Raw genomic sequence first — 18,556 nt, 5'->3', positions numbered from 1 at the left:
GGCTGAGGCAAAAGGATCACAAGTTCAAGGCCAGTCTAGGCAACTTAGCAAGACCTTGTCCCAAAATAAAAAATAAAAAGAGCTGGTGATGTGTCTCAGTGGTTAAGCACCGCTGGGTTCAATCCCTAGTACCAAAAAATAAAAAATAAAAATAAAAGTAAAAATAAATTTTTAGAGATCAGATTTTCCCTTAAACAATTCAGTGATTAATTAAACTAAATATTTGTCAATACTTTTATTTTCTTGAAAGTAAAATGTATATTCAATGAAACATACTTTTTTTTTTTTTTTTTTTTGCAGTACTGGGACTTGAACCCAGGGCCTCATGCATGCTAGGCAAGAACTCTACCACTAAGCTATATCCCCAGACATTTTTAATTTTATTTTAAGATAGGGTCTCACTAAGTTATCAAGGCTAGCCTAGAATTTGCTACCCTTCTGCCTTAGCCTCCCAAATAGCAGGTGTGTGCCACCACACTGGGTTGAAATACATAATTTTTTTTTTTTTTTTTTTTTCCTGGTACTGGGGATTGAACCCAGGGGCACTTAACCACTGAGCCACATCCCCAGTCCTTTTTATATTTTATTTTGAGACAGGGTCTCACCAAGTTGCTCAGGACCTTGCTAAGTTGCTGAGGCTGGCTTTTAACTTGTGATTTTCTTGCCTCAGCCTACAGAGCCACAGGAATTACAGGCATGCAACACCACACCCACCAAAATACATAAATCTTAAATGTAAATTCCCAAGTTGCAATAAATGCATACACCTGTGTATTCCAAATTTCTATTTTGTTTTAATTTTTTAGTTGTAGGCAAATACAATACCTTCATTTTATTTTTATGTGGTGCTGAGGATCAAACCCAGGGCATCATGCATGCTAGGCGAGCACTCCACCACTAAGCCACAATCCCAGCCCCCAAATCTCTATTAAGACATAAAATATTATCACTCCATAAACTTTTCATGTGTGTGTGGTGCTGGAGATCGATCCCAGAGCCTTGTGCATGCTGGGCAAGTATTTACCACTGAGCTACATCCCCAGTTTTGTTTTGTTTTGTTTTGTTTAAAAGAGGAAGAAGATATTGGGGATAAACAAAACCCCAGGAGCATCATCTTAAATAACCTCAAATTATTAGATTGAAAAGCGTGATTGAATTGTTGCTATTCTCAAACTTCAGTCTCAAATTAAAAAAAAAAAAAAAAGATGAATATAAACACAACAAAATCTGTTTTCTATCACATCCCATCTCCACTGATACACACACAGAAGGAAAAGTGCTTCATTCGCACTACCATCTTCCATACCACACCTCAACTGCGTGGGTCTGGCTGCTGGGCATTGGTTGCTTTCTGCAATTTTTCTAGTAGTGGGGCAAATGAAATTTTATCATTGTTGCTGCAATACTAAGGATTGAGTCCAGGGGTACGCCACTGAGCTACATCCCCAGCCCTTTTTTAGTTTATTTTGAGACAGGGTCTCACTAAACTGCTGAGGCTGGCCTTGAACTTGGGATCCTCCGGCCTAACTTCCCAAGTCTTTGCTACTATATGGATGGGCCACAGAACCCAGCACAAATTAAATTCTTAAAACCAATAAGCCAATAAGACTTTCCCCCCCTGAAATTGTGTGTTAGAAAGCATTTTTAAATATGTCTTAAGATAATAAAGTATTAGCTGGGAGCAGTGGTATACACCTGTAATCCCAGAGGCACTTGGATCACAAGATCAAGGTCAGCCTGGGCAATTTGATTAGACCATCTCAAAATAAAAAGCAAAGAGGCTGGGGAGAAAAAAAAAAGGCTAGAGATGTAGTTCAGTGTTAGAGCACCCTGGGTTCAATTTTCAAACTGCAAAATACATACATACATACACACATAAATTTAAAAAGATAATAAAATAAATAATTTACATTACCAGATTTGATGTTTATTTAACTGGCAGTTTGATGTGCAGCACTCCAGATGCAGCCCTTAGCTTTGGAACATGGAACTTGACTCACATCCATGGAGTAACTAGACATTGTGATGTCAGTAAAACACTATATTATAATACCCCTATAACATTTTTATTACAGAAATTTTCAATCACATACAAGAAAATGATAATATTGAATTCCTATGTACCTATCATTCAGCCCCAACAATGATCTTAATAAAATGCATTTAAGATTCACCTGGCTAGATGAATTAATAATCTGTTCCTTTTTATTGCTGAGTTGTATTCCATTATAGGACCACCACAGTTTGTTTATCCATCCATACCCTGATTGCTTGTTTGGAGGCAATTTGAATATATATTCATAGGCATGTTTTCATGTGAATGTAAATTTTCACTTCATTTACATAAATCCTAGGAGTAGGATTGTCAAGCCAGAACAGCTCAGTGTATTGGGAGAAAGCTCTCAGTTTGTGGTTTCTCCCTTATTTATGTAATGTGAATAAATATCTATGTAATACACAAACATATTATATATATATAATATTATATAATGAGTAATAATATTGATAGGTAAACACAGAATGTGCTTCTTTATACAATTTTTAAAAAAACTTTAATGTATTGCTTTTTAACACTCCTTTACATAATAATTCTTCACAAACTACTGAAGTATCAGTTTGGCTTTTAACAAGGAGTACCCACTAGATTCTAGAAGGTAAGAACTTATTCAGTCCTCCTTAAATCCTGATAATCTTATGGAAGTTTTCTTGTACATGGCAAGTCACTTCTCTTTCTCTTTCAAGATTCTCCTGGGGCTAGGGTTGTGGCTCAGTAGTAGAGCATTTGCCTAGCACCACATAAAAAAACTAAATAAACAAACAAAATAAAGGTACTGTGTCCATCTGCAACTAAAAATATAAAAAGATTCTCCCTTTGTCTTTGACAGTTTGATTATAACGTGTCTCAGTGTGGGTCTCTTTAGGTTCATCCTGGTTGGAGTCCCATGAGCGTCTTAAATTTGGGGGTCCAATTTCTTCCTTACATATCCCATTTTTTACCATTAAATTTCTTCAAATAAACTCTCTCCTTTCTCCTCTTTCTGCAACTTCCATCAGGAGCTTATTGGTCAGCTTGAAGGTGTCCCAAAACTTCCTTAGGCTTTCTTCATTTTCCATCACTCTTTATGTTATTCTGACTTGATAATTCCAAATGACCTATCTAAGTTCACGGACCTCTCTAGTGAATTTTTCAATTCAGTTATTTCATTCTTCAGGACCAGAATCTGTCTGATCCTTTTCTCTATTTTTTCTCATTGTTGATATTCTCATTTTGTTCATTCATCTTTTTCCTGGTTTTGTTTAATTATTTGTCTGTGTTCTCTGATAGTGTATTGAGCCTCCTAGAGACAGTTATATTAAATTCTTTGTCATTTAATTCATATATCTCCATTTCTTTGTTTTGGGGATTTTGGAGCTTTATTTTTGGTTTGGTTTGGTTTGCTGTTTTGTGTATATTTGAAAAACAGCCACCTCCCCAAGTCTTTAGGAACTGTCTGCAAACATGGGAAAGACCTTCACCAAAGAGCTATAGATTCTGAGATTCCAGATTCTCAAGCCTTTTGGGGGATGCATGCTCTCTGGGCTTATGTGTGTGGTCTCCCAATTAGAGAGGTTTGCTGGTTTCCTTTTCGGGAGCCTGTAATCCCTTGCACCCTCTTTCTCTGCTGTCTGGTACTGTAACATGCCACTGAGCTCTTTGGTTTTCTGCAGCCCCTAGATAGCCAAAGTGTGCTGGTTCTGTCAATGCTTAGGGCTGGATGAGACAAAAACCACTCCCTTGGGCAGTTCCCCAAAAGCTGAAACACACTGGAAGCATGTTTCAGTTTTGTCTTTCCCTCCCAAGGGAGAAGGAATGAGCAGGAAGCTTTTTCCTAATCACACTGAGCTAAACCAGCCTTCGTCTGTGACACTGCCACTTCTCCTGCGCTTCAGTAAGACAGCTCTTTGCAGCCCTCAGACACCCAAACTATTCCCATCAGCACCCTAAGTCAGATGACACAGAAACCAGTCCTTTAGAAAGCATCCTCAAATCCAGAACATTAGACATATGTTTCGCTCTTCTCAGTACCTGAGAGCCCTGGTACCCAGGGCAGTCACCCGTCCCTATTTACTGATTCTGCACCACATCAGGCAGTCCTCCAGGACTGGCAGAGCCTATCTCCCTTTAGGGCTTTCTTATTTACTTACTTAGCACCGGGAATTAAGCCCAGGGGTGCTTTACCACTGAGCTGCAGTCCCAGCCCTTTTTATTTTTTGAGACAGAATCTCTATGTTTCCCAGGCTGGCCTCAAACTTGCAATCCTCCTGCCTCAGCCTCCCAAATTGCTGGGACTACATGCATGTGCCACTGCACCCATTTATTTAGGACTTGTGAGACCATAACTCTGCAATGTCAGTGGGCCCTTCTGACCAGTATCTTTATTTCCCATTAATTTGATGATATCATGCTCTCCTTGATGGTCTTTTTTCCTTTTTCTTTTCTGTTTTGTATCGGGGGTTGAATTAAGGGATGTTCTATCACTGAGCTACATTCCCAGCTCTTTTTATTTTTTTTACTTTGAGACAGGTTTCACCAAGTTGCAGAGGCTGGTCTCAAACTTGCAATCCTCCTGCCTCAAATTCCCATGTAACTGAGATTACAAGCATGTGACATGGTGCCCAGCACCAGTTGGTCTTAAACTCTGCTAGACAAAGGATAGACATTCCTTGTAAATAGGATGGCCCTCATCAATCTGTCGTAGTGCCTCTCCATCCTACTGGTGGCAGTGTGTGGGAGGCAGGGATGTGGTCAATGAAAGAGATAATAGTCTAAGAATACAAAGATTATAGCCTAAAAGTTCAAGAGAAGACACAGAGCTGGGAGCAGTGGCACACACCTGTAATCCCAGTGGCTCAGGAGGCTGAGGCAGGAGGACTGACAGTTCAAAGCCAGCCTCAGCAAAAGCAAGGTGCTAAGCGGCTCAGTGAGATCCTGCCTCTAAATAAAATACAAAATAGGGCTGGGGATGTGGCTCAGTTGGTTGGGTGCCACTGAGTTCAATCCCAGTGCCACCCTACCCCACAAAAAAAGAGAAGACATAGTTAGAATATGAGGAGTTCCACATTATGCTAAAGAAATTCCAAACAGTAAATTTAGCATGACAAGAAAACAAAGTATCAGTCACATTTTTCTGTGTATTCTGGGTAAAACCTGTGTTTGTGATTACTATTAATGAAGCACAGTTCCAATCTGTCACAGAGTCATTGGAAGACAGTATTCTTGGGTAGCAAGATAAAGAAGGCAGCCTCATAAGTTATGATGCATCAGCATTAAACAAAAATGCAGGACAAGAAATGGTATATTGTTTCAAGATAAAAAGATTATGAAGAACTATGGCACTGTGAGTAATAACAGAAGTGCTGCCTGTTTCTTACAGTGAAAGATATGAAATTAGCAGAGAATGGTGCATTAACAGTAAAAAATGAGAGATTATTCCTAGGTCTGAAAAGGAAGAGATGATTCCACAACAAGACACAGAATCTTTCCATGCACTGATTAAGCAAATATGTAAGCACCCATTACTACCAATTATTCTGTATCTTCATCAATAAATTACTATACCTCATATGGAACCACTTTCTAATCAAATTGTTATATAGCAAGGAGCCCTGCAAAATATATTTACCCAGAATCCCATACACCCTAAGGTCAGCCCTGCATGAAATACAGTTTATATAGAAAGGAAGGAGAAATGCCTTCTTGCAGAATGAGTTGCCACTCTAGCAATCTTCTTTGGTGACCAATGAATTTGTCAGTATCATTATAAACAGTAATTGTAGATTTTTAGAAATTGATGTTTCCATTAATTGCTGCCATTAGTCTTTTTGATGTTGAAATTGTTCTTAGGTTAGTGGGAACTTGCATTCTTTTTGAAATACCCCATGACTCTTTGATAGCTTCCTTGCTTTTTAGCACAAGACTCTAGATTTATCTTGTGTGGTTCTTGCTGTCTACCTGGACTGGACTTTTTTTCAAGGATGCCTGATTTCTTTTAGACATGAAATTTTATTAGAGATCAAAATCTGGGTACTAGGGACACTCATGGAGTGGGACTGTCATTACTATAAGCCTTTTCAATGAAGAAGCTAAAATTTGGGGGGGGAGGGTACTGTGGACTAAACTCAGGGGCACTTAACCACTAAGCCACATCTCACCCCTTTTTATTTCTTATTTTGAGAAAGGGTCTGAGTTGCTTGGAGCCTCACTAAGTTGTTGAGGTTGGCCTCAAACTTGTGGTTCCCCTGCCTTAGCCTCCGGGCTTACAGGCATGTACTGCCACATCTGGCAAGAAGTTAAAATGGCAGAGGTTAAAATTGAACCCAGGGTGCTTAACCACTGAGCCACATTCCCAACCCTTTTTATTTTTATTTTTAAATTTCGAGACAGGGTCTCACTAAGTTGCTTAGGGTCTTCCTAAATTACTAAGGGTAATTAAATTACTAAGGGTAGCTTTGAACTTGTGATCCTCCTGCTTTAGCCTCTAGAGTTGCTGGGATTACAGGTGTACATCGCTGGGCACAGCAAGAAACTAAAAAAATTTTTCAAAATTTGTTCTAATTAGTTCTACATGACAGTAGAATGCATTTTGACACATTGTACACAAATGGAGCACAACTTCTCATTCCTTTGGCTGTTGTGGTCACATGGTGCAGAGGTACATCAGTAGGGTAGTCATGTATTATACAGGGTCTGTCTCATTCCACTGTCAAGAAGATAAATTTTTTTTTGTACTGGGGATTGAACTCAGTGGCACTCGACCACTGAGCCACATCCCCAGCCCTATTCTGTATTTTATTTAGAGACAGGGCCTCACCGAGTTGCTTAGCGTCTCACTTCTACTGAGGCTGGCTTTGAACTCTCCATCCTCCTGCTTCAGCCTCCTATGTCTCTGGGATTACAGGCATGCACCACCTCACCCGTCTTGGAAGCTAAAATTTTTAAGAGGACAACAATCATGTGTTGTCATGGCCTTTTCTGAATAATCTAATTCAATATAATCCCTATTCTATATACCTTCAAACACTAGAAGATTGCCATCTTTAGAATCAGATTATTCTCCATTTCTGATTCCAGCATTTATGAGTTGTGTGCATTTGGTTAACTTTCTTGACCCTTCTGAATTTGTGCCCACATATTTTAAACAGGGATCATAATATCTACAGTGTTGTTGTAAAGGTCTAATAAGATAAACTTTGCCTTGTGTTTATGATTAGCATTAACACTCATCAATAGCATTAGCCATTTTAGATCTCATGCTTTATATACCTCTCTTCTCACCCTAATTTGTTAATATATGCTTTTAGATGTTGATAGATCTTTATTTTATTTATTTATTTATTTATATGTGGTGATGAGAATTTAACCCAGTGCCTCACACATGCTAGGCAAACCCTCTACCACTGACCCACAGCCCCAGCCCCCCACACCCTAATTTTCAATCCATCACCTAGTTCTATGGATTTTACCTTCCATATCCCATGAATGTAGGAATTTAAAATTTTAAATACCTCTAGAATCTGTCTGATTCTTTCCTTTACCTGATTCTAGCAGGAACCTCTTTACTAGACTACCCATATCCTTTCTGGCTTCCCTCCGATCTTCAGCCAAAGTGATTCTTAGACCTTAAACTGTCACCTCTGTGTTTAAAACCCTTCAATGAGTTCCCATTACTCTCACAGGTTAAATTGTTCACACATGTGCACACACACACATACATACATACACACAGAGCCAACTTAACACAACTCAGGAGTAGCCATTTCAGAAACAGTAGGTATGACAGAACAGGGTTCATCTGCTAAACTGGTCTATTGGTGAAAAATGAGATTCTTCAGGCTCACCTTGTATTTTGCTATTACAATGCATAATCTCATATGTTATTTCATATATGTGCAGGTATAACAATCTGCCATCTAAAAAACATTCTAGTTAATTGATAGTTTTCCTTTCCCTACTTAAAGTAACTAAATTCAAGTTATGGTGTTAAAATTGTGAATTTCATATCTCTTCTTAATACTATAAATGAATAGATGATGATTTAGAATTTTTGCCTTGATCAGATTAAAATTTTAATTTAATTTGAAAAAATGAAAACTACCTAATTTCTCTTAACTCTACAAAATGTTTTATTTACTACCTCTACTTTAAACATACCTTGTGTACTTCTAAACATCTATAAATACTTGATGCTTCAAATAAGGACTTCAGTTTGTCCTCTATGAACACAGTAGTGCTGAATAAACTACACTTGTTAACAATGGTTGTATCTGAAAGCATCTTCTAAGTAGGATCATTCTGGCCTAGAAATCCTTCATTTCTTCCTTTTCCTTCTCTGAATTTGTTATGAATTAGTGCCAAGTAACTTAGTTTCAACTCAATCTAGAAGAACCTCAACCAGAAACTTTCAGTTTTGTGTTATTCTTTCCAATTCTGGCACTGTGCTAGGTAGATCATAGGTAGGTAATTGCTATAGTAAGACACAGACTAAATACCTGATTTTTCCCTCTCTGTTAGCTCAGACAGCAATTATATGGAGGGAAGCAACCAGACAGATATGAAATTTAAGTCAGAAAGGTAAACACAACAGTCTCATGTTACTGCTTCAGGGATTAGGAATGTAGTTTCCAGCTGTAATGATAGCACCTCCAGAAGCATTTTAGTTGTCATAATGATTTGGGGAGTGGCATATAATACTGGCATTTAAAGGATGGGGGCCAGGTGGGATAGTCCTTTCCAATAAAGAATTTTCCAATATTGTCTTGGAAATGTCAAAAGGTAAAAAACCTCTTTAGCACATCTGAGCCTAGAATTCAATTTGTTTTATATACAAATGCTCAATTCTTTTTTATATAGATGCTCCTCTACTTAGGATGTGGTTACATCCTTATAAAGCCACTGCAAGTTGAAAATAATACAAGTTGAAAATACATGTAATACATCTAACCTACTGAACACATTACCTTAACCACATATTATATGTACAGATGAGCGTTTCCTTTTATGGACAGCTGCTGGGCTGATCAGGAGCTATGGCTCACTGCTATTGCCCAGTATCTCAAAGGAGTGTACTACAGCATGTCTCCAGCCCAGGAAAAGATCCAAATTCAGACTCTGAAGTAGGGTTTCTACTGAATGCATACTGATTTCACACAATCATAAAGTCAAAAATTTTAAGTTGAATATCTTAAATCAGGTTTTGACTGTACACAATAAAGAATGTGTATATTAAAAATTTCAAGAAAGCAACATATAAATAAAAGGAAAATAGCATTTTTATATGATCAGAACCTTATCAAAAGTTTTTCACTACTTTGTAAAATCACTTCTTCAAGGGGAAAAAAAAAAAACCTGTTCATTATATTTGAATCACAAATGTAATATACCAGTATAAGTCTACCTTTGTGCTATCACCCTCAAGGGACATAGAAATATGGATATATATATTTAGTATAAGTGCATAATAAAAATAACATGTATATTAATATTTTTATTTCAAACAGTCAATATAAAAAGATGCTGAATATTTCAAGTTGTGTTCTATAACTTTGCTTACAAATACTGTACCTATTTTGCCAATGTTCTTCTAGTGAAGCAATGAAACAATCAAGCTTAAAGGTATAGAACTGCTTAAAGAAATAGCAGTTCCTCTGGTATGAGTAAAGTTGCTTGGATGCAGCAAAAGGAAGCTTCTAGTGATATGGGTGATGGTTACATGATCTATGTGTTTATAAAAACTCATTAGTCTGCATACTAATATTAATGCAGTTTATGGACTTTATTATCAGTTTCCTATTGCTGCTGTACTGAATAAACACAAACTTAATGGCTTAAAATCAAAGAAAATATTATCTTAGATTTCTAGATGTTAAAAGTTTAAAATAGTTCTGTGAGGATGCATTCCTTCTGGAGGGTCTAGAAAAGAATCCTTTTCCTTGTCTTTACTTGTTTCTAGAGGCAGTCTACACTTCTTGATTCGCATCACTTCAACTACCATCACATCTCCTTCTCCAACTGTAACCCTTTGGCCTTCCTAGTATTGGGACACTTGTGATTACACTGGATAATCCAGGATACTCTTCCCATCTCAAAATCCCTAACGAAACCACATCTGCAAAGAATAGTTCCTAATGAGGTCAAGAACAAAAACAGAATGAAGAAACGAGGTAAGTGATGAGCACACATATGAGGAAGATAAAGACCAACAAGTAGGGGGGCCAGGGAGATAGCTCAGCTGGTAAAGTACTTGCCTCACAAGCACAAGGCACTGAGTTCGATCCCCAGTACCTCAAAAGAAAAAAAAAAGACTGACAAGTTGGGGGTTCCCCGGAAGGTTTAATGAGGGAATGTGGTTTTGCTACTCACTTTTACAAGTCAATATAAAAACTCCCAGGAATCTTTATAATCTTATATCATGCACACAGGTTACTTCAAAATGTTGGTATTTGACTTCTGACTACCACTATTCGTAAAGATTAAGCCAAGCATGATTATTCTTTGTAGTCAAATAAAATCTTTGTTAATCTGAGTTGTAAAGAAAACGTTGAATAATTTTTGACACAGGCGAAAGACAATTTAACCAGGGAAAAACAGACCTTTCTTCAACAACTGGATATGTACATGCAAAAGACAAAACCGGAACAACTGGATATGTACATGCAAAAGACAAAGTTGAACCAGTACTTTAACCCATATACAAAAAGTAACTCAAAATGTATTAAAGACTTAAATGTAAGAACTAAAAGTATATAATGTGGAAGAAAGCATAGAAGTTTGGATTAGACAATCGTTTCTTAGATATAACACTGTATTAATCAGGGTTCTCCAGAGAAACTGAACCAATAGGATATAGAAAGAGAGAGATACAAGAAGGGATTTATTATAGAAATTGGCTCACTCAATTATGGAGGCTGAGAAATCCCACAATGTGCTATTGGCAAGCTGGAAAATCAGAAAAACTGTTGGCATAATTCAATCAGAATTTAAAAGCCTAAATGAGAACCAGGGGAACTAAAAGCATGGGTCCCAACACAAGGTCACTTGGGTACTGGTATATATGTGGGAATGTGTGTATGTGCTAGTGTAAATCCTGGGTCTGAAGGCAAGAGAAGATGGATGTCTCAGAAGAGGGAAAAAATCTACCCTTCTCCACCTATTTTCTATCTGGGCCCTCAACTTACTGAATGAAGTCCACCCACCTGGGTGAAAGCAGATATCTTTGCTCAGCATACTGATTCAAATGCCAGTCACTTCCAGAAACATCCTCATAGGCACACCCAGAAAGAATGTTTTACCAGCTATCTGGGCATCCCTTAACCCAATCAAATTGACACATAAAATTAACCATCATAAACACAAATGACAAAATCAAAAATAGTAATAAGGTTCCATTAAAATTAATTTTTGTGCTTCACAGATGTCATCAAGAAAGTAAAAAACAACCCACAAAATGGGAGAAAGTATTTGCAAATTATGTATTTGATAAGACTTGTATTTAGACCATATGAATAACTATTACAATCCAAGAAGAAGTAACCCAATTTTAAAATGGGTTAAAGATATGAATATATATTATTAAAAAAATACACAAATAGTTAGTAAACACATGAAATGCTGGCAAGTATTACTAGTCAATATGTAAATGTAAATCAAAACCACAGTGAGACACCACTTCATACCTACCAGGATGGCTAAAATAAAAAACAAAGATGGTAACAAGTACTAGCAAGGATGTTGAGAAATTGGAACTCTTGTACATTGCTGGTGGGATTTTAAAATGGTGCAACTACTTAGGAAAAGAATTTGACAGGGCTGGGGATTTAGCTTAGCTGGTAGAGTGCTTGGCTTGCAAACACGAGGCCCTGGGTTCAATCCTCAGTACCGCAAAAAAAAAAAAAAAAAAAAAAAAAAAGAATTTGACAGTTCTTGAAACATTTAAATATGAAGTTACCAGCAATTTGGCTCCTAGGTATACAACCGAGAGAATTTAAAACACACGTTCACTTAAAACACCTATACAATGATTCTTCAGAACATCATTATTCATAACTATTGTACATACCTTACATTGTAATGTTGGATACTTGCTTTTTTTCTCTGGTACTGAGAATTGAAGCCAGAGTTTCATGCATGCTAGGCAAATGCTCTATCACTGAGTTACATTCCTAGTCCTGTAAACATTTTAATAATCCATGTGCCCATCTTCATTATTAGAAACATTTTAGAATCTCAAAATTTCAATGAAATATATAATTTTGTTTTGTTGCATATATATGTATATATACTAAGAACTAATTTTTTCTTTCTTTTTCTAGTCCATTCTATAAATATTGAATTTTTAAAAAATTTTATAACATGGATATGGTGACTTCTTACTCCCTGGCCCTACTATAGTCAAAGACACAGTCACTTATATGTTTGAGATGCTTTGAGAAATTTTTATTTGAACTATTTGGCATAGCTAAGTGTTTTCCAATTTCCTCCTGTAATACTTAGTAAGATAGGCTAGATAGTAAAACAGGCAGTTAAGGAAATGCAACCCACAATCACTTCTCTAAATGTAAAGGCCACTCCATGAAATTAACCTGCAGAAGCATTCCAAACATTCCAGCCAACTCCTTAGTCAGCAGTGGAAAAAAGAAAGCAAGACAGACCTGAGTGAAGGCTACGGGACTCAGGGGTTAGCCAATCAGAATGTTGCAGGCTAAACCAATCGACTTAACACATTTCCAATACCTGATTGGCAGATTTTGACCAATAGCCTTGACACTTTTCCAATACCTGATTAGAATAGATTGACCAATAGCATTGGTACTTTTCTAATTCCTGATTAGCTCAGCTTTCAGCCAATAGCACTGGTACTTTTGCAATATCTGATTAGCATAGAAATTAACCAATGCCCCTACCCAACAGCTCTATAAGCCCACAGACTAGCACGCTTAAGTGGTAATCCCAAATGGGTCTCCCCTTTCACCCTGCAGGAGTTCTCTTTTCTCACTTGAATAAATACTCTTTTATGCTCACTCTTCCTTGTCCATGGATCTCATTCTTTGAATTCGCAAGACAAGAGCCCAAGAAGGTGGCACTGGCAGGAGGCTGGGTCCACTACAACGCTATAGTAGCAGAGGCTGAGAATCCAGTTTCAAATACCAACTTATGCATTCTGATCTTTGGCCATGAAAACGTTTTACAAAACACTTCTTATCAGTTCTTGGTAGGCAAGCCACTAGTTTAAGTGTCCGCTCTACAAATAGATAAGGAGTGCAGATCCAAGAACTGTATTTAACCTTATCTTCCTTCATATCTCCTAAGAATGCAAAATCTACTTTGATAATGACCTTTGCTTTGCCTCCTTTTTGTATCCTCAATGTTCCTTTTCCTAATTATTGCAACAGTAGTATTTGGAATCTAAATTGGTGAGGAAAAGGTATTTAGATATTTAGGAGTTGGGAAACATTTTGAGTAGGGAGTAGACATTTTGAGTAGGGAAACTTGAGGCTGGGCAGAGATCTGCAGAATTTCCCTTGGTTGATGACTGCCTACTTTATCTTCCACTGGACGGAAGCAGGAACAGCTGTTTGGCTGAAAATTTTTGGTGGTATATCGTGCTTTTTTCCCCCAGGGCCTTACAGAGCACTTGCTATTGGTTTCTTTATTTCTTCTTTTTGGGTTCCAGGGATTGAATCCAGGGGGCACTGAACTACTAAGCCACATCCCCAGTTCTTTTTTTTTTTTTTTTTTTATCTTTACCACTATAATGTGTCATTTTTATTTTTTCAGAGTAAAGTAACAGAATTTATCTTTGAAACAGAGAGAGAATGGAAGTCCCACAAGGGAGGGGTCCCAAGAGGGTTGCCCATGTGTCATTTTAATAGTATCTTAAAAATGCATTAACAAATCATATTTAAACCATTACTAGAAAAATTAAGAGTCTACTTAAGGCACTTCAGACAAAATCTAATTTCAAAATTTCCACCAATGTAATACTACTTTAAGTGTAGAAAATCTGCTTTCCACAGATTTTAGCCAGAATGCTACTTTTCCCCTTACTTTCTCCTTAGAGGAGAATGTGCTCTTAAAGGGAGACAAAAGAAATACCAAAAAACTGTCATTGTTTCAATGACCGTGGCAAATTATCTGGAGCTATATAGATTACATGGCAGTAGTATTCCCTGGTCAATCTGTGAAAATTAGGGCCAACTTCATACAAGTCTCATAAGAAATCACAGCATAAATTATTTGGCCTGAGACAAGTACAAGAACAGCAGATAAGGAATCCAGAACCACCAATTTACAGAGGAGTAATTAATAAAAAGTGGCTCCATAAAAGATCATTAGTATCCCCCATCCACCAAATCTACTAACAAAATAAAAACAACTCACATATAGCCTTTCCTCAGAGGCAAGTATATCCATCTCTTTTCACAAGACTCTAAGTCTGTGTGTGTATGTGTGTGTGTGGTGGCAGCAGGGGTAGGGAGTAATAGGGATTGAACCCAGGGATGCTTTACCACTGAGCTACATCCCCAGCCCTTTTTATTTTGAGACAGGGTCTCATGAGGTTGTCCAGACTGGCCTAAAACTAGCAATTGTCCTGCCTCAGCTTCCTGAGATGCTGAGATTAGAGGGATGAGTCACTGTACTCAGCCTGTTATATAAGACTTTTAGACAACATGGGGGGGGTTGTTAGAGAGTAAATAGCAGGAGAGGGCCACAGTATCTTCTTAATACTGCCAAGATTTCTTTAATTTTTTTCATAATTACAATTCTCAAACTTTCATAATAGTGGCATTTTAGGCTATTCTTCATGAGTATGGGGGGGCTATAGTTAGATATAATGATAGCTACGAAAATATAACTCACAGAAATTTGGTTAGCACATATGGTTATTTCTACTGTCAGAAAAAAAAAAACAAAATTCAGACAAAATCCATCCTAGTTTTACTGTTTCTTTACATTTTTTGAGATAAGGACTCACTATCTTGCTCAGGCTGACCTTGAATTTTTTTTTTTTTTTTTTTTTTTTTTTGGTACTGAGGATTGAACCCAAGGGTACTTAACCAATGAGCCACATCCTCAGCTCCTTTTATATTTTATTTAGACAGGGTCTCGCTGAGTTGCTAAGTGCCTCACTAAGTTGCTCAGAATGGCTTTGAACTGTCTATCCTCCTGCCTCAGCCTCTGGAGCTGCTGGTGGGATTACAGGCATGTGCCACCATGCCCTGCCTGACCTTGAATTTTTGGACTCAAATGATCCTCCCATCTCAGCCTCCAATTACTGGGACAGGCACATGTGACAATACTAGCTTCGCTTGTTTTCTTAAAGGAAGAGAATAAAGGCTAAAATAATAACAAAAACAGAAAGCTCTCACAAAACAATTTCTACACACAGGCAACAACTCAATATTTCATAATTTTCTTCTCCTATTTTAAGGGAGCCCTTTTTCTAAATACAACTGAGCCTATTTTTTGTTAGGTAAAAATGAAATAAATGACAATTTCTATACTTCATAAACATTTTAGACCAGTTATAAATTACACAGATTTTTATCACTAAACTATATTATTATTAGAGATGGACCACCTTAAATAAAACTAAGGAGATAAAATGAATCTGAAATCTTTCCAAATACAAGGTAGTTAACACCACACTCATACAGAAATCATGATCCTGTATTTAGAGATACTTTAAAAGTCTACAGCTGTCAAGAAGCATAGATAGCATTGTATTTCAGTAGAAAAAAATGTAGGAGGAAGACTAGTCTTTCTAAAAGCTAGACCTGTATGCTGAAGAATCATATTGCATTTTCACTAGACCATGTAGCACATATGATTTCTTGACCCAGAAGGAAGTGTTTGTAAAATATACACATCCATGCAAAGATGGAAAAGCTAAGAATGGCTTTCTGATGCAGTTTATCTTTAACAGGCCTATGTGGGAATACCTGGTCACAACTTTCATTCCCCATCTTTGGATGAAAGAATATAAAACCAGATGACCAAAAGTAACTAAAAGTAACTAACTAAAGTAGTTTTGAGCTTTCTTCTAATTAAAATGAAGTAGTAGTTTTAAAATTTTTATAATGTACTTAATTCTACAAAATTAAAAATTCCATAAAATTCACTGGGAAGGGAAGGTTAAAAGGAGAATAATTTCCAAGTACTTCATGATTTTGACAAGAAATTGATTGTTAAGGCACTACACATCTTTGGTTAAATGATTAACTATTTAAATCACTTGAAAATAAGAGGTAATACAAAATACACAAGCTGCATTCTTCTTTTCAAACACACACATTTCTCATTTTTTCAATTTCCATCACTGCAGTGTCTACATATCTCTGGAATCCTCAACTCATCAGAAAGCTGTATGGATATCCATGATATTTAGATCTGAAAATAGACAACATCCAACTGAAGAATAATACAACAAGTCCAATACCAGCCATACACATTATCTTTCGCTTTCCAATATCCATGTCAGAGGTAGCAGCTTCACATAAAAGCACCATCCCTAAAGTAACCCCACCATTGAACAGAAGAACGATGTGTGTTTCAGCTACAAACTGGGCTTGGCTACTTCCATGGATATAATTCACATGTCCTGTATGTGGATTCTTATGAGCATATGGTGGTCCTCTAATATGGTTCCACATTTGACCAGAGGTCATAGCAAGCACAAAACACAAAGCTGCAAAAGCCCATCCAGTTTTATTAAAGAGAAATTCCATATTGCTTCTTCGAAGATACACAAGTCCACCAATAACAGCCAAGAGTAATCCCAACATAAGGGGACCAGCATAATTTGGGGGTCTAATTACTCTAATATTGACATCAGTTCTGTCTGCAATCCACCGGGCAATCTGCTCAGCTGAAAAGCCCCGAACCTGTAACTCATATGTATCACCCCGTTTGGGTTTCCCTTTTGCAGGAAAGTTGATGAAAGTTGGAGCTGAATTCATGTTTAGCATCTGAAATACATCAGAGCCTTCATCAAAATCCACCATGGCAAAAAATATTCTGTTGGTAAATGCACTGGAATATCGCCAAGAGTTTGCTAGGATCTGGAATTCTTCATCAGCTTGCTTGCAAACAACACACTGTCTATGAAGTTGGAGAGCAGTGAACATGACAATAACGGAGTAATTTCTTGGTGGGGCTTTAACAAGGCGACGGAACTTGTCTCCATTCATTCTTATTACAGGTCTTTTATTGGTCCACTCCATCAGCTGACTAACCTTTTCAGATAACACCATCTCCTTCTTTCTTTGAGCAGACGCCGAGGGAATCTCGTAAATGAGCAGCAGCGCCACCACCATGGTCACAGACACACACCAAAACCACCTACGGGCTGCCATGTTCGCTTGTCTCCCCCAGTTCTTTTTTATTATTATTATTTTTTATTTAGAAACAGAGTCTCACTAAGTTGCTTAGGGCTCCCTAAATTGCTAAGGCTGGCTTTGAACTTGTGATCCTTCTGCCTTATTCTCTCAAAGCACTGGGATTTCAGGCATATGCACCACCATGCCCAGCTTCTCTTCTTTTTCAATATAAAAAAAAGTTTTTGCTCTATTCATGATCCTTCTTATTTTTCTGTATATTTTTTTTCAAATTCCTTTATTTTTACACCATCTTCTCTTTTCTTTCTAATGCTGAATCTCTAGTATTTTCCAAGTCTCCTACCTGGCTTAATTGTCTTAGCAAATAAAGTACTAAATATCCTTTCTTTCAAATAGTTAGAAACACCCTTTGAAGGACAGTCCTGTCAAACAGTTCAAAGGGGCTGCTAACAGAGCAGAGCTGCAAGCTGACTAATGGCAGTCTATGGAAGTACAGAGTTCTTGTGTTACTTTTCTCACTTATTTTTGGTTGTTGAAGTAGGTAACACAATTTATAATTCAGCAATCCAGATTAAATGTATGCAATTAACACCATTTTTTTTTTTTTTTTGGTTTATTTTTGTTTTTAGTACTGTTCTCTTAAACCCAGGACCTCACACATACTAGTCATGTGCTCTGAAACACTGAGCTACATCCCCAGGTCAATCCCAGGTACATTTAAATGTCAATTTCTGAGGTAAGGAACTAGAAAGAAGCAAATAAAATTAGAAATGTATTCCTAAATATAGCACCCAAGGCTTGCCTTGCATACACAAGGCTCTGGGTTCAATCAATCCCCAGCACACACACACACACAAAAAAAAAGAAAGAAAGAAATATATATATAAATACACACACACACATACACATACATACACCCCACACACACCAAGAGCTAGACCTCCTGGTTTTGAATTCAGTTTCATCCTTCACTGAATGTGACTGGGTACATCTTCTGTCTTTACTTCCTTTCAGTTTCTCTTCTATAAAGTGTAAGATAGCTTTTCCCTCACGAAGTTGTTACAGGATTAAATTAGTTTATACAAAGCACTTAGATCAGTGCCTGGCAATAGAAAGCACTACATAAATGTCAGTTATTATTTCTCCAAACTATAATAATGACTAGATCAATTTTTTTGGAATG

The 18,556-nt window shown here is 37.2% G+C and overlaps 1 protein-coding gene across 1 annotated transcript; it reads right to left on the bottom strand.

The window, feature by feature from the left end:
• Positions 1-14,357: 14,357 nt before the first annotated feature.
• LOC306659844 (dolichyl-diphosphooligosaccharide--protein glycosyltransferase subunit MAGT1) lies at positions 14,358-17,402 on the bottom strand. The gene has a single exon (XM_079137676.1). It carries the CDS (start codon positions 17,389-17,391, stop codon positions 16,384-16,386), a length of 1,008 nt encoding a protein of 335 aa, XP_078993802.1. The 5' UTR covers positions 17,392-17,402; the 3' UTR covers positions 14,358-16,383.
• Positions 17,403-18,556: the final 1,154 nt, after the last annotated feature.

The sequence above is a fragment of the Sciurus vulgaris genome (assembly GCF_902686455.1).
Source record: "Sciurus vulgaris genome assembly, chromosome: 4".
NCBI lineage: Eukaryota > Metazoa > Chordata > Mammalia > Rodentia > Sciuridae > Sciurus > Sciurus vulgaris.
This window is presented reverse-complemented; position numbering and strand designations above follow the sequence as displayed.

Coding starts and splice junctions, on each gene's coding strand:
- LOC306659844 (XM_079137676.1), bottom strand. CDS start 17,391: ATGGCAGCCCGTAGGTGGTTTTGGTGTGTGTCTGTGACCATGGTGGTG.